Consider the following 15,719-nt stretch of genomic DNA (forward strand, 5'->3'; position numbering starts at 1 on the left):
CCCTACGTGCTGGGATTAAAGGCCTGTGCCACCATGCCTGGCCTGCAAAAACATTCTTAAGGCATAAACAACCTTATGATATTGTGGTGTGATGTTGTCACCTACAAAGTTAATTCTTGAGATCTATGCAATGGAGTTACAAAATAAAAATCTCCTAATATGTTAAATAAATTTACAGTTTTGTGTTAGACCACAATCATAGTGCTCCCTAGTCACATGTGGGCTTTAGGCTACAGGTTGGATATGCCTGCAAATTATTTGATGTGGCCCTGGATCTAGACTGGGTGCCATGTACGGCCATGGCTGGGTTCCTCCTGTGCCTGGTCTTGTCACTTGTCATGTGGTCAGACTCAGGTTCTAGTTTCTAGTCTGTGTTAATGGCTGAATCTAAGGTTTAGGATATGGTTGAGGTCGAGGTTTAGGCTATTGTTGGTTTAAGGACTCCAGTTGTTGTTGGGATGATTCTGCATCTTGAAGGCTCATCCCCAGCTCTTGGGTGTGCTCCCATGGACTGGATCTACTTGGTTGTCCTGAAAGCTGATCTCTCCTTCAGGATCCTTCAGGATGCTGGCTCCTGAAGCTGGGTACCATAGCAGACAGCCCCTTTGGGGTTCCTGACAGTCCCCTGAAAGAGATCAGTACACAGCTCATCAGTGGCACATCTAGCATTTTAGGAGATAGTTAGGACTGTTTCTATAGCAACCAACCCCCGACCAGCGCTGGTTTCCTTCAATAATGCCTTTTTCTGGAAGCAGCTTCTCCTGGCCTCTCATCCCTCCCTGGGTGGCCGCACAGCCCCTTGAAGGCCAAGCATGAGTTGGTTGTCCCTGGACTATCTGGTCCCCATTCTCACCCTGACCTACAAAGGGGGCCTGAGGGCACAGCTTGGGGTATGCTCTCCAGAGAGCAACCTTCCTGAGGTCCTTCCTGTGCTGTTCCATGCTGAGCTCCAAGAGAACTTTTATCACACAGCCCTGTGCAGGGAGAGACTATGGTTCCTGCCAGGTGTCTCCTCTGGGGAAGCCCATGGTCCAGAGGGGCAGGATGGCAGAGAAGCAGACAGTGACTGTCTGTGATGGGACACTGGTGAGGAATCAGGCACCAGTCCAGCCTGGGAGCAGGGAAGTGCCTCCCCTTCTCCTAGCAGGAATGGGGTGGAGAATGGAGGCCCCACTAAAGGCTTGGAGGAAGAGGGAGAAGCATGGAAAGTTCCCGATGGCTAGTGTGGCTAGGGCCAGATGGTGGGAGGGGAGGAGAGGGGCAGCTCCCATTCCAGGGGCCCCAGGAGAGCGGCCTGCTCTTAGAAATTTCCGCTTAAGAAATAAGCAAAGAAAAGCCCTTGGATATTCGTGGCTTCTTATTCCATTTCACACGTTCCTTTACTGATTTTTTTCCACTTTATTTAGCGTGTGTGTGTGTGTGTGTGTGTGTGTGTGTGTGTGTGTGTGTGTGTGTGACAGACATGTGTGGAGATCAGAGGTCGATTTGCAGGAACTGATTCTCTCATTCTACTATGTAGGTTCTGGGGATCAAACAAGGGTCATCAGGCTTTCACAGTAAGTGCCTTTACCCACGGAGTCATCTTGGCAGCCCCTTAACACGCCCTGTTATGGCAGCAATGGAGACTGGGTACTATGCTGAGCCTTTCTCAAATATTCACTCATTTAACCTCTTCATTACTTGTGATGTAAGTATGACCATTATCCCTGTTTTACAGAGGAGAAACTGAGGCACAAAGTAATTGGTAAATATCTAAGCTGGGAACAAGGTCAATGGAAGTGGGCAGGCTCCTTGAAGGGAGGAGGAAGGTATCGGAGAAAGAAGAGGAGGAGGAGAAGAAGGATGAGGAGGATGATGATGATGATGATGAGGAGATGGCCGCAGAAGCAGTGGGAAAGAGGGGGTCAGTCACCTGTCTGTCTGTAGATCCTCCCTCAGGCTCCATCCATAAAGTACCAAACTCCACAGGCTGCCTCCTGACTTTGAGGTCCCACTGTCATGAGGATCAGTGATGTGTTTGTGTGTGTGTGTGTGTGTGTGTGTGTGTGTGTGTGTGTGTGTTCCCAGACCAGAACACATTTCAGCCACACTAATGGCCAGGACTTTGACTGCAGCACCGGCTTATAGAGCCCACTTGTCTGTGTGAGCATGATGGTGGGTAGGGATGTCTACTAAGGGTTGTAACCTCGCCTCCCTGTCACCTTCTCTGCTGACACACCGGTGTTTCAGTGTATCTGTGCCACTAGGACAGTTTCAGATGCCGTGCGGCAACAGTCACTGCCAGGCAGGCGGGTATAAGTATAGACAGGCCCTGGGCTGTGCAACCCAGGCTATGCTCAGAGGCACTTGCTTCATCTTGGGATCTAGGAGTCATGTATGTTATTTGGATATCCCAGAGTCATGGCTCCTAGCAAATGTCCGTGGTCCTTCCCTGATTCTGACATACTGAGTTACTAACTGGGAGGTGGGGAGTTCTATGTCCTCTTTGCCTGGAAATGGCTGCCACTGTGGTCATGCCTTTCCCGGGCCCTATTCTGCCTCTGTCTGCCCTGCTCATTTCTTTCTTTGAGGCTCAGCTTGGGTCTCCTCCCCAAGAAAGGGCACTAGGTATCTTCTTGGGGTGTGGTCCACCCTGTGTGACCCTGCCTGGACCGAGAGCACTTGTATGGAATCTGGCTCAAGGATCAAGCTCCTTGCCCTCTGCTCTATGCAAGGCAGAGTAGGGCTGTGCCTTGAGCCAGCACTCCAAAGGGCCAGGATGGTTCCAGTTCCTCTCCGTGCCCCTCCTCCCTCCAGGCACCATCTGGTCTAAGGTTTGGCCCAGGAAGCATTGGCCTATACTCCTGTCTCCTTCCTGTGGGGTGGCTTCTCCTCTAGCCAGGGCTCCTACGCACAGGGCAGTGTCTCCTTAAAGAGGGCACTCTGCCTTCAGGCAAGACTGACCTGAGGTCCTTTAGGACAGAGCAGAAGGTTCCTGTCTGGCTGTGCCTGCCTTTCTGTCTGTTATAGATGTGGGGCCTGAGATGGAGCCAGTGATCTGAGCTGGTGGTCTGGCTTGACTCATGTGGGAGAAACTCAGGCCTGTCACAAGTTCTTAGAGTCCACACTGGGCCGGAGGTAGGGGGGCTGGTGGGTCTGGAGGCAGATTGAGGATGGCTCTAACAGCCCCCTCCTGCAGGCCCAGCTTGGGACTGTGGAGTAGCAGTAGTTTCTCTGTAGGCAGGGCTTAGTTGTCTCTTCTCCTTGATGCTGATTTCAGGTTTTAGGTAATTGTCCTCAGGTAGAGACATGCTGAGCCTTGGAAGACATAAGCCTGAAGGAGTCGCCTGGCAGCAGCTAGAAGTTCCTTGGGTATTCGTTCCCTGCCTTGAGTCTCGGGTCTATGGATGACAAAGTCTTCCTCCAGGCAGTGGGCTGGAAACTCTGGTGGCTGATCTCAAATCAAAATCTTGTAACAATGAAGGAAGGCTCATGATGCCCGTTTGAGAGATGAGAAAAACTGAGGCTCCGAGAAGGTTAGTTTGCTTTGAATTATAGAGAAGTGAGTGAAGGCAAGGTCGTGTCACTCAAAAGCCCACGCTCCAAGCTCTGTGCAGAACTTTTACCCATGCCTGGCAACTGATTGCCTGTAATGTAGGAACAGTCCTAGGAAGGCAGAGTGGAGGGTTGAGAGCGCACACCCCTTAAGGAACACACACACACACACACACACACACACACACACACACTTGCTTTGTGTGTCCGGTCTTTCTCATCATTCAGTTCCCAGCTTGCCTGATATCTTTTCCAAGCAGTCTTCCCCTCAGACAGTCTCCTGCGCTCTTTTCCTCCTTTGAAATATGACCTTTGCCATTGGCTAAAATCAGCGTAGAGAGGGTCTGCCAACGTATCAGAGGGCCTGTCCACAGACTGTCCTCTCCCATCCAGGAGCCAGTTGCTTCTTCTGAATATATATTTTTTACATTTATTTATTGTGTGTGTGTGTGTGTGTGTGTGTGTGTGTGTGTGTGTGTGTGTGTGTGTACACATGCACATGTATGTGTGTAGGCATACATTTGCCACAACTTTCCGGGAGTTGATTCTCTTCTACTGTGTGGGGTCCAGGATCAAATGCAGGTCTGCAGGCTTGGATGGCAATCACCCTTACCTGCTGAGCCACCTTGCTGACCTTGACAGCTACTTCTTTTTTTTTTTTTTTTTTTTTTTGGTTTTTTGAGACAGGGTTTCTCTGTGTAGCTTTGCGCCTTTCCTGGGACTCACTTGGTAGCCCAGGCTGGCCTCGAACTCACAGAGATCCGCCTGGCTCTGCCTCCCGAGTGCTGGGATTAAAGGCGTGCGCCACCACCGCCCGGCGACAGCTACTTCTTAACATGACCATTCTTGTAGGTTTATTTTTATTTTTTATTTTATTTTTAATTTTTTTTTAAGATAAGATCTCACTATGTAGCTCTAACTGGCCTGGAACTCACTATGTACACCCAGCTGGCCCAGAACTGACAGAGATCTGTCTGCCTCTGCCTACTGGGTACTGGGATTAAAGTTTTGCCATCACACCTGGCTCCACGTTCTTTTTTATATTAGGCATATACCTTCATTAGGATTCCTATTGTGATGAAACACCATGACCCAAAAGCAAGTTGGGGAGGGAAGGGTTAATTCAGCTTACACTTCCATGTAAGTCAAAGGAAGTCAAGATAGGAACAGGGTAGGAACCTGGAACAGGAGCTGATGCAGAGGCCATGGAGGGTTGCTGCTTACTGGCTTGTTTCCCCTCGCTTCTTCAGCCTGCTTTCTTATAGAACCCAGGACTATGAGCCCAGGGATGGCACCACCCACCATGGGCTAGACCTTCCCCCATTAGTCACTAATTGAGAAAATGCCTCAGAGCTGGATCTCATGGAGGCATTTCCTCAACTGAGGCTCCTTCCTCTCTGATGACTCCAGCTTGTGTCAAATTGACACACGAAACCAGCCAGCACATTATATATAGCTGGGGTCCCCGGTTGCCTTTACAGAAGTGGTTTTGTGTAGACTCTACCCAATGGGAGAGAAGGCCTGGTGTCTTCTTTAAACAGACCTACAGTACACATGAAAAAGAATGCAGGCATGTAGTTTGAAAGCAAGGAGGGTGCCGGGCAGTGGTAGCACACGCCTTTAATCACAGCACTTGGGAGGCAGAAGCAGGCGGATCTGTGAGTTCGAGGCCAGCCTGCTCTACAGATCTAGTTCCAGGACAGCCAAGGCTACACAGAGAAACCCTGTCTCGAAAAACAAAAAACAAAACAAAACAGAAAAAAGAAAGGAAGGAAGGAAGAAAACAAGGAGGGTAATTGTGAATAAGTCAAAATGCACAATTGAAAATCAACTCCAAGATACAATTTGAACACAGTGGAAGGTGAAGTTATTGTCAGAGAGGAGAGCTGCTGTGAGCTGCAGAAGAAGGGAGCTGCCAGGTCGGCTCACATGCAAGACTGGCATGTGTCAGCAAGTGCTTCCCATGAGCCAGGCTGGGTAACAGACCCATGCATGTGCCTGTCTTTTCCAGGCAGTGATGGCGCTGTTAGAAACACTTGCGGAAGGAAGAGGTGGAAAGGGGCAGGTCTAAGTTTGTAGCACCTTCTCCCACGGGGTGATTTTTGTTCTTTAGGTGATCCAGGGGGCCTCTCGGCAGCCTCTTAGGATGTGAGCGTGGCAGAAATCCCACCCTGTCCCTTTTATTCACCACAGTGTCCCCAGCACTCCTGGCAGTGCCTGTGGGATGGATGGCAGCTTCCTTTGACGCCCACCAGCCTCTTCATTGCTCTATCCCAGCTGGGAGAACGTGCTCCCCCTGACAGGGTCTCCCTATTCCTGCCCCAGTGCCCTCTGGGGACCCTCGGAATGTTGCAGTGACCTCAGATGATATGGCCGGTACTGGGGGCCGCTGTGAGGATGATGAGCCCTTTTCTCTTTTTGCTCAGGCTGTGGCACATGCCAGAAGCAGGAGGTTGGCAGGAATGCCTATGTCTTTGCACTTGTGCATATGGTATGTGTGTGAGCATCTTCATGTGCAGAGGCCTGTCACTCAACTCTGGTTATTCAAACTCAGGAACCAGAGAGACCCTAGCAACTCTCCAAATGGCTCCATCACTACATAAGTGCTCACTGTTCACTGTCCCAAGTGCAGCAGTTGAATAGACAAGGATGACAACACTTTTCTTACCCTGCAAGCAAGCTCTTACTTCTTAGGAATGAAATAGACTCGGAGAGTAAGGGATGTTTGTATATCGATATACAGTATGTATTCATATAGGCTATATGATAATTTTAATAACTGACACCTGTGTCTTGAGAAAACTGTATTAATGAAGTTAGTGTAAGTCTGGGACAAATTTTAAATGATTTGTTGTTGTTGTTGTTGTTTGAGACAGGGTTTCTCTGTGTAGCCCTGGCTGTCCTGGAACTAGCTCTGTAGACCAGGCTGACCTCGAACTCAGAAATCTGCCTGCCTCTGCTTCCCAAGTGGTGGGATTAAAGGTGTGCGTCACCACTGCCTGGCCACTATTTTTAAATTCTTTTTTTTTTTTTCAGATTTATTTTTATTTATTTATTTATTTATTTGTGTGTGTGTGTGTGTGTGTGTGTGTGTATGTGTGTGTGTGTGTGTGTCTGGGTGTGAGTCAGTGCTCAGGAGTGCAGGGCCTTTGCAGGACAAAGGAGTCAGATCCCCCTGAGCTGGAGTACAGGCAGTCCAGAGCCTCCTGATGCAGGAATGGAAGTTGGGCCCTTTGCAAGAGCTGTGTGTGTTTTTAACTTCTGATGCATCTCTCTAGCCCCACTGGTTGTGTTTTGGAGTCACAAAAATCTCTACATATATTTGAAAATGAGAAGACAATTGTATTTAGCATATCATAAAATATTTAGGTATAAATCAAATTCCAGCTGTTTAGTTATTAGTGTGTAGGAATGCAGTGAATTCTTGCATATTAATCTTGGTTCCTGCTGTCATGCTATACTCAAGCACTAGTTCTAGTAGTTTCTCTTTCTGTGGAGTTTTTGCCTTCTGTGTAGATGATCATGTGATCTCAGAATAGACTCGGGTTTGTTTCTTGTTTTTCAATCTATATTTTCCATTTTTTTCTTGTCTTATTGCACTAGCCCAAAACTTCCACATACATTTGGAAAATAGTTTCATATCCATGGCAGAAAGTCACAATCAGACCTCCTTTCAGTAAACCCAGGGCTTAAGGGTGGGAAACTGAGTGACCCTGTCCTGCTGAAGTTTCGAGGGGCTTCATAGAAAGTGTGGGGGGCAGAAATGACTTTGCATCTAGAGAGGATTCCATGTCCGTGCTTCCTGTGACCTCTGCCCTTTTGTGTTTCAGAATGTTCTCTCTCTTGGCTGCAAACCATAGAGCATAACCTGGGTATGTGTCTGGGAGTTTGTGCTGGGCAGGGCAGGGCAGGGCAGGGCAGGGCAGGGCAGGAGGGCTGGCCTCTCCAAAAACTCATCATGCACAGGGTGGGGAGCAGTGCCAGCATCCTGCAGGTTGGTGGGATGGGGTGAGCTGGGGCTATAGCAGGTTCCCACAGAGTACATTGTAAGGTGCTCCTTGCTTGAGGCTGGGGAGGAGCCCACCTTTCATGGTTCTTGGTACCAACTGTGTTCCAGATGGACTCCTCTAGATTCAGAGGTACATTTTTTTCCCCATGGGGGATCCTTAATCATGTTTCTTATCATACAGATGGGGAAGCTGAGGCAGGAGCATTGTTGGTATTAGCCCCCAGCCCTCTGTGGCGACAGGATGTGAGAGTCTGATGGCCAAAGCCTCTGCCCCAGGGAAGATGTACCCCACTGCATGTTGATTTTACTGTTTTTTTTGTTGTTGTTTTTTGTTTTTTACTGAACATGCACAGACTACAGGATGCAGCCTTATTTTACATATCAGTGAGGAGAAGGAATGAATGATGCTATTTTGCTCATGATGTACCATCCCCCTAAGTCACCACCCAGTTCCAAAGATGTTAATGTGAGGAAGGTGCCTTGTAGAACTGGTAAAAGGAGACAAAAATCTTGGTAATCATATAAGATTACACACGCAGTGTTGAAGCTGAGTTTCCTCTGTCTCTTATCAAATTCCACTCCATAGAGATAAATGTTTATAAACGGCATCTTGGCATGTGTCCTCCCAAACATTTTAACACCTCTGGAAGTGTATTTATGTAATAATTACTGTTCCAAACACTTGATCTTTGCAAGACATGATGCTAAGCTTTTCAATGCATTTTGTTTAATCTTTGCAATAAGCTCATAAGGCTGGCATAGACTAGCCCCACAGTATAGATGAAGAAACCGAGACACAGAGAGGAGAGGCAACTCACTTGAGATCACACAGCTTCTAAGAGACAAGGCCTGAGCTTGAACCCAGGCCCGAGCCCTTAACCGACATGCCGCACATATCCCTCAGTATGCAGGTGTATGTAATTTTTAAAAATGAGGTCAAAAGAATGTTCTGGAACTTTCTTGTGTATTTCTCCTAACCATACTTCATGGGTATCTTTCCATGTCAGCACCTAAAGCACTACTTCATTCTTTCAACAGTTGCTGGGAATCTCATATGTCTGTGTATGGATGTGTAAAGCTCATCTCCTGAACATGAGCACTGGGGTTTCTCTTGCAGTATTGGTATCACTTGAAATACTATGATGAACAAGTTATGCCTCTGTCTTTGGGAACTTCTGCAGGAAAATTACCAGGTTGATTTTCTTCTACCACTTCCATGGTTTTCATTCTCAAGCCAGATTGCAATCTACCTGCACTCTCTTGCATCTCACAGGCCTTGGAGTGTGTATGCAGAGGACTTCATGTGCATGCTGGTCCCATGGGAGCCCCAAAGTGCTGAACAGAGAGAACTAGAGAGCGGGGCGGGGCGGGGGCAGGGGGAGTAGGTGCCAGCTGTGTCCTTGCCCTACTTCCCCTTGGCCCCAGGGCAGGAAGTAAGATGGGGCAGAGTTTGGTGTAAGGGGCCACTCTCAGTGTCCATGTTTCCTCTCTGCTCTGGGGGGCCCTTAGCCCTGCATGCTGCTCTCCGAGGAAACTGCCAGTAGCTGCTGCCATTTCCGAGCCTCTTGAAACTCGAGCACTGAGTATAGACTTTCTTATCCATTCAGTTGGAGATTGATTGTCTGCAATGGGGAAACTGAGGCTGGGATGGACAGGGAATGGCTTTTCAGATTGCTAATGGCAGAGGCAGGACACATCCTCAGTCATGTCCCTCCTCACTCGGATGTGGGTAGTGCTGAGTCCTGTCATGGCCTGCATGTGCTGTGTGTGGCTGACATCTTTGGTGGTCAACAGGATGCCTGGTCTTCCCATGTGACTTTGGCCAGTGAAATGTGAACAGAGCATGCCATTTCTGGGCAGAAGAGTTTAAAACTGGGCATGATGTTCTGCGTTTCCTTGCTTCACTGGACCTTGACATCTCATTTGGAGATGGTGACATCATAAGGTGGTGGCCCCTTGGAGCGAGAATGATAAGAGTCTTATCTGACCCGTGGAAGTGGAAGTGAATCAGTGCTGCTATAAAGAGCTGAGATAATTTATTACCATGGCTCAGTGTCTGCTGACCAATACACTGTCTCCTTGGCTAGGTCTCTCATCTTCCCCTCAACTCTTTCCCTGTGGAGCTTCCTCAGAGAGAGTTTTTGGACTTAACTGAAAACCCTGTGGTGAGAAGGATTAGTGTGGTCTGAGGCTACAGAGGGGGAGAACTCAGACCTGGAGGATGTAGCTGACTTTTATCTGAGGGGCCTGGGACTGACCCCACCGTAGTGGGTCATTCTCTTAGTGTTGACTAACACATACACTCTCTTTGGTAGGTGGCCCTTCCCCGGGTGGCAGTGCCCCCTGGCACCTTCGGAATGTCCTCAGTGATTCGGTGGAGAGTTCAGATGACGAATTCTTTGATGCTAGAGGTGAGTGAGCTCCCTCTCCACACCACCAGTTGGGTGACCCTTGGAGAAGTCCTAAAAAGTGGATGCCTGCTGAGGACTGGTACCTTCTTCACCCACACTTGCAGTTTCACACCCCATACTTAGACAGTGGGTGGGATTTGGAATGTTGTTTAAAGCTCCTAAGGTGTGCAAGGTGGTTGGGAGACCGTGGAGTACGGTGATTTTGATTGCTGCCCTCATCACCATATAGTCTAGTGAGAGAGGCAAACGTCATGAGACGCTACAAAGGTCACTGATGGGAGTGATGTCATCAAGAAAAATGTACCATCTGACATGAGGGAGAATGCAGCCAGGGCACCGGCCTTGATGTGGGCAGGGTATCCTTTCTGCAGAGGTGGGAAGGAGGAGCTTGTCAGGTGAGGAGAAGAAAGAGCCTTCCAGACAGATGTGATGGCAGGTATGGTGGCTCTGAATTAGGAAAGACTGAGGAATATTTTGGCTCTGAAGGGAGGCCCATGTGGTGGTGGTAGTTGGAGTGGTGCGCTAAGGGGAAAGGAGGGATGGATGAGACTGGTCTGGGTGCCTACAGTATCTATGTGGCTTCTAAGACAGGCCTCACAGATAGGAAGAGAGCCACCAGTGATGCTCAGGGGAGCCGTGACAGATAGTGGGCATCCAAACGACACCCAGAGGGACCCCAAGAGTGGCATTTCAGGTAGAGGGAGCACAGGAGCCAAGGTGTGATTGTACCAGGCAGATGCAGGGGTGGGAGGCGAGTCAGTCTGGAATTAGGAGAGAAGAGAGATTAGTTGTGCTGAGCCAGGCTGGGTGTGAGTGGTAAAAAACCCTGCTAGCCTGACCCTGGCTGAAGAAGACCCTGGCTGAAGAAGGTGCCTTCTAGCCTTGTTGGTCCCACCCTGGGACATCACCAAGGCTAAGGTGTTGACTAATGTGGAATGGGGCTAGTTTAAAATGCCTGTTAAACATGATCTTGAAGACAGACAGATGGTGCTAGACAGCATCTAGACCCAGAACAGGTCAGCGGGGACTGGCCTGAACATGACCCTGACTTTGGCTTCAGGTATGCCTTTCCCCTTCTTGGGGGCTCGGTTTCCCCTATCAGTTCTGTATATCCCCAGTTGGAGAATATTTCCCAAATATTGGGGTTCAGGGGATTTTTGGGGGAAACTGGCTGGATGCCAGTGGCTATCCCCACTCAAGGCTTCCCCATCCTTGGCTCTGGGCAGGGAAACCTCTCCCCAATGCTGTCCCTAAACCAGCCCGTTGGGGGCTCATTTCCCATCTTCCCTTGGTGTCTGATTGGAGTGGCTGCCAGGGCTGCGTTTCTCCATAGCAACTAGCCCACAGTGTGACAACACAGCTTCAATATTTTGATACGCAGAAGAGTTTCATTTCAATATTGCTGCAGTTCATCAGGGCTGTGTGTCCCTAGCTGCTGTGATGGCATGCTGCAGAGGCAAGCATCTGTGGGTGGCACCGGGTCATATGTGTCTTGGGCCTCCTGACCCATCTCCCCTGTGAACAGCTGGAGATCCTTCCTGCCCCCATCCCTGGGACCTCTGTCTCTCAGCTGCCCTCAGCTGTGTCTGCTCTCCCCTCTGCAATCTCCGTGAACTTGGCCTTCCCATGCACTCCCCTGTCTCCGCGGCACATCTTTGTTCCTTCCTCCCTTTGTTTTGTCAGCTCCTTCTTTTCTCTCCCTCAGGGCGTGGCCTCAAACCCAGATCAGATAAGAGCTGGGATGCCCCTCAAGATCTTTGATATGTGTATTTGTGTGCAACATGTCGCACATGTGATATGTTTATGTGTAAATGTGTTTGTGCATAGACAATAGAAGTCAACCTCGAGGATCGTTCTTCAGGTGCGGTCTACCTTGATTTTGGAGACAGGGTCTTTCATTGGCTTGAGGAACACCAATTAGACTAGCCAGGCTAGTCAAAGAGTCCCAGAGACCCACTTGTCTCCATCTCCCCGGCTCTGGGATTACAGATTACCCAGCCTTTTACATGGGTGTTGGGGATCAAACCAAGTCGCTCACACAGCAAGCATGTTACTAGCTAAGCCGTCTTCACAGTCTGATCCCATTTTACAAGGTGAGAAACTGAGACAGGTGATTTATTTAGGGCTTCAGACTGTAGCAGAGCAGGGGGGTAGAATTCTACCTCATGCACCCCTTCTTTCTCAGGTATTTATTGAGTATATGTTCAATCAGTGTTGATCCCCACCCTCAGTGTAGAGATTGAAGACAGGCCACATTCCAGTCCCCATGGAGCTTTGCCTTAGATAACAGTGGAACGGGAGAAGAAAATGCACAAGCTAATAAAATTCATCAGGAATTGCTATGAAAACAACACAAAGCCATAGGCGCTTCATCGCAGAGGACGTTCGAGTGGCAAACACACACATGAAAAGTTGCTCAATACCGTCACTCATCAAGGAAAGGCAAATCAAAACTGGAGAGAGGACTGGAAGGGTGGCTCAGCTGATAATGTGTTTGCCTTGCAAGTGCAGGGACCTGAGTTCAGTCCCCAGCAATCCACTTACCTGGAGACACCGGGCATTGTTGTAGTCCCGGCACTGTGGAGACCAACAAATGAGTCCTTGGGGCTCGCTGTCCAGCCAGTCTAGTCTAATTGATGAGCTCTGGGCCAGTGAGGGGCTCTGTCTCAAGGAAGCGGATTGTGTTCCTGAGGATGATACTAAAGTTGTCCTCTGCTCTCCACATACATGTGTACATGCATGCATGTGTACACGCACACATTAAAAAACAAAAACAAAAACCCCAAACCTGTAAAGACGGGTTGGTGGGATGGCTCAGGAGGCAAAGTTGCTTGTTGTCAAGCTTGATGGCCTGAGTTTGATCCTAGGAACCAAGATGGTGGAAGCAGAGAACCATCTCCTGAGAGATGCCCTCTGACCTCCACATGTGTTCTGTGGAACGAGTCCCTCTCCATATGCACACAAAATAAACAAATATAAATATAGTGGATTGTAACGGCAATGATACCACTATGTACCTATTAGAATAGTTTATTAAAATAACTGGCTGAAATGTGGAAGAACTGGTCATTTCAAACTATTCTGGGAGGAAATGAACAATTTTAGAAAATTGATGGCAGCTACAAAGGGGGATGGGAGATGTAGCCCAATGTGAAGTCTCCCAGCATGCCCAAGGGCCCGGGCTTCATCCTGTCCTACAACCCTTCTACTTCTAGGTGTTTACTTAAATTAAGGGGGATGTTATGCCAGCTTAATTTCTTCTAGTCCCAATCTGAAGATATCCCAAGTGAAAACCAGTGAGCGAATGGATAAACAGAGTCTGAGCTAGAAGAAAGGAATGAACTGAAGCATGCAACTGTGCGGACGACATCAGAATAAGTCACCCTGACAGAAAACAAGTCCGACTGAAGCAGAGCACACTGTGTGACTCCCCGGCAAAAAAAAACTCTAGAAAATGCCAAGGCACCTCTAGGGACAGGAGCAGATGAACGGCTCCCCAGAGTGGGAAGGAGGGGAGGAAAATAACAGGAGAAAACCGAGTGTGATGAGTTCGCAATTACTGCCTTGCAGTATCTACAGTTGTCCAAACAGCACGTTATCTGTTTCATTTAATTAATTCATTCATTAATTCATTTCTCCCAAAATTTTGTTAGTAGGTTTAAATTTACACAATAAAAAAGAATGAAAGTTGAAAGGGCATCGAGATCAAAATGAAAACTGTTTTGGGATTGCTATTCTTGTGGTCCATGATGTCCGGGCACACTCCTTCACTGAGTTGAGAAGTGTCTGTTCCTTTTGGGCCTCCTCTCTGGCATCTAAGTACCCACCCCTCCTTCGATGAATATGCATGAACAAGCTGGGCTTGGCCTTTACAGGGCCAGTGGCTGGGAAATGAGGGATCTGGAGCCTGATTATATTTAGGCACCCTGGCGCTGGGAAGTCTAACCAAGAACAAGGCAAAGAGACACCCTCCCCCTCACAGGATGCCAAACTTCTGTCCTTTATTTTTTTTCTCTGTTCTCTTCTTCTTGATACTCAGGGTTAGGCTAATACCTCTGTCTCTGCTTCATTTAAGGCTGGAGCCTGTAGACCTGGATGCTGGGCAGCATAGTCCATTCATGGTTGTAGCCCCCTGCCTCCCATAGCAACTAGGAGAAGGTGGTGCTGGGGTTAATAAACCCATTTTACAGAAGACTCTAAGGCAAGGTCAGGTCTCATAGCTGATGGGGAGCTTAGGCCAAGTCTTCCCTCCTTGGTTGGGTTTCTGCTGTGAGCACATGGACTCCCAGAGACTCCAAGTTGGAACAAGAGGGAGAAGAAAACCTGGGGTCTAAGGGCCCAGCTCTTCATCATGGTAGTGTCACTGAATGGCTGCTCTCTGAGCTCAGGCATGTCTCAAAACCCCTGGCTGGAGTCTTCCTCTAGAAGACAATAGGAATGTAGCCATTTAGCCCATGAATGAAGAGGAAGGAGGCCACGGGAGTAAAGTGGTGGTTGCTAGACAGAGGAACTATTACAGATGCAAACCACAGGGGTCTCTTAGGCCCTGCCCTCATCCCATATTAGGGAAAGGGAGGGAGGGAGCGCCATGATGCTGCCTTGAAGTTTCTGGGGGTGGGTAGAGTGGAGCCCATCATCAAGGTGAGGGAGAATGAGTAGAGTATAGAAAAGTTCAGGAGATGAGGTCTGTGTTAGTGCAAGGTGAAGGTGAGGACCAAGAAACAAGCACTCAGGTCCTTAGAAAGACTTTTTGTGGGTCTGGTGTGGATGGTATTGGACAACCAAGTAGAGAAGGTGACAAGTCCTCTGCTTCATGAGCTGGAGGCTCAGGACCGTCCCTGAGCCCTGGGCAGGAAGAAAGGCTTCCTGATAGCTCTGGAGGCTGGGCTTACAGGGCACTCCCAGGCTTCATCAGGGGCAGAGCCAGGGGCAGAGTGGTGCTGGAGTTAAGGTTAGAGTTGTGCTGATGATGAGTGGGGCTCAGCATGGAGCTTAGCATGGGGAGGAATCGGAGCTCCATGATGCAGATGCTACAGCGGTGTCTGCACCAGAGGCTACCTGGGTATGGGAATTAGCACGCAAAGGAACAAATACACAGTTCCCATGGCAGTCATGTGGATGTTTTCTCTGGGGCTCTGTGGGGGTTGTGGGGAGGCAGCTCAATGGGGAGGAAATGTGGAGGGAGGCTAGAGATGGGCCTTGTAGCCCCTCTGTTAGGAAACACTCCAAAAGGAGCCATTTGCATGCTGTGCATTCTCTCCCCACTTCATCCCCGTGTGTGTGTGTGTGTGTGTGTGTGTGTGTGTGTGTGTGTGTGTGTGTGTGTGTGTGTGTGTTCGTGTTCTCAGGGCCTTGTAGGGGACAAAGCTCGTTGTTTCCAGAGTGAATATCTGAAGGCTGAATGTGGAGGGCAGGGACAGGCCAGAATTCCAGAGGGAGGAAAAGGCAAGAGACAAAGCATTGTGGAAGGATGGGCAAGTGGAGAGGGAGGCCAGGGCAGAGGGAGAGTGACAGCGAGGGGGAACGACCCAGGGGGGAGTCAGGAAAGGAAGCAGGAGGGAGAGAGGAGAGAGAGAGAGAGAGAGAGAGAGAGAGAGAGAGAGAGAGAGAGAGAGAGAGAGGGAGGGAGGGAGGGAGGGAGGGAGGGAGGGAGGGAGGGAGGGAGAGAGAGAGAGAGGAGAGAGAGAGAGAGAGAGGAGAGAGAGAGAGAGAGAGAGAGGAGAGAGAAGAGGAGAGGAGAGAGAGAGAGAGAGAGAGAACACAGA

General features: G+C 49.1%; 1 protein-coding gene across 4 annotated transcripts in view; it reads left to right on the forward strand.

Annotated features, from left to right (window-relative positions):
• The window catches only part of Pitpnm3 (PITPNM family member 3), a 92,601-nt gene that overhangs the window by 7,688 nt on the left and 69,194 nt on the right, over window positions 1-15,719 (forward strand). For 2 of the 4 annotated variants that reach the window (XM_052756252.1, XM_052756255.1), the window contains exons 2-3: window positions 7,365-7,406; window positions 9,859-9,954. In XM_052756252.1, the coding sequence (XP_052612212.1) occupies window positions 7,365-7,406; window positions 9,859-9,954 (138 nt within the window). Of the gene's footprint in view, window positions 1-7,364; window positions 7,407-8,581; window positions 8,737-9,858; window positions 9,955-15,719 lie in introns of those variants that run through there. The other 2 variants (XM_052756253.1, XM_052756254.1) reach the window with 2 other exon arrangements.

The sequence above is a fragment of the Peromyscus californicus genome, unplaced genomic scaffold (genome assembly GCF_007827085.1).
Source record: "Peromyscus californicus insignis strain IS unplaced genomic scaffold, ASM782708v3 Scaffold_3__1_contigs__length_106647218, whole genome shotgun sequence".
NCBI lineage: Eukaryota > Metazoa > Chordata > Mammalia > Rodentia > Cricetidae > Peromyscus > Peromyscus californicus.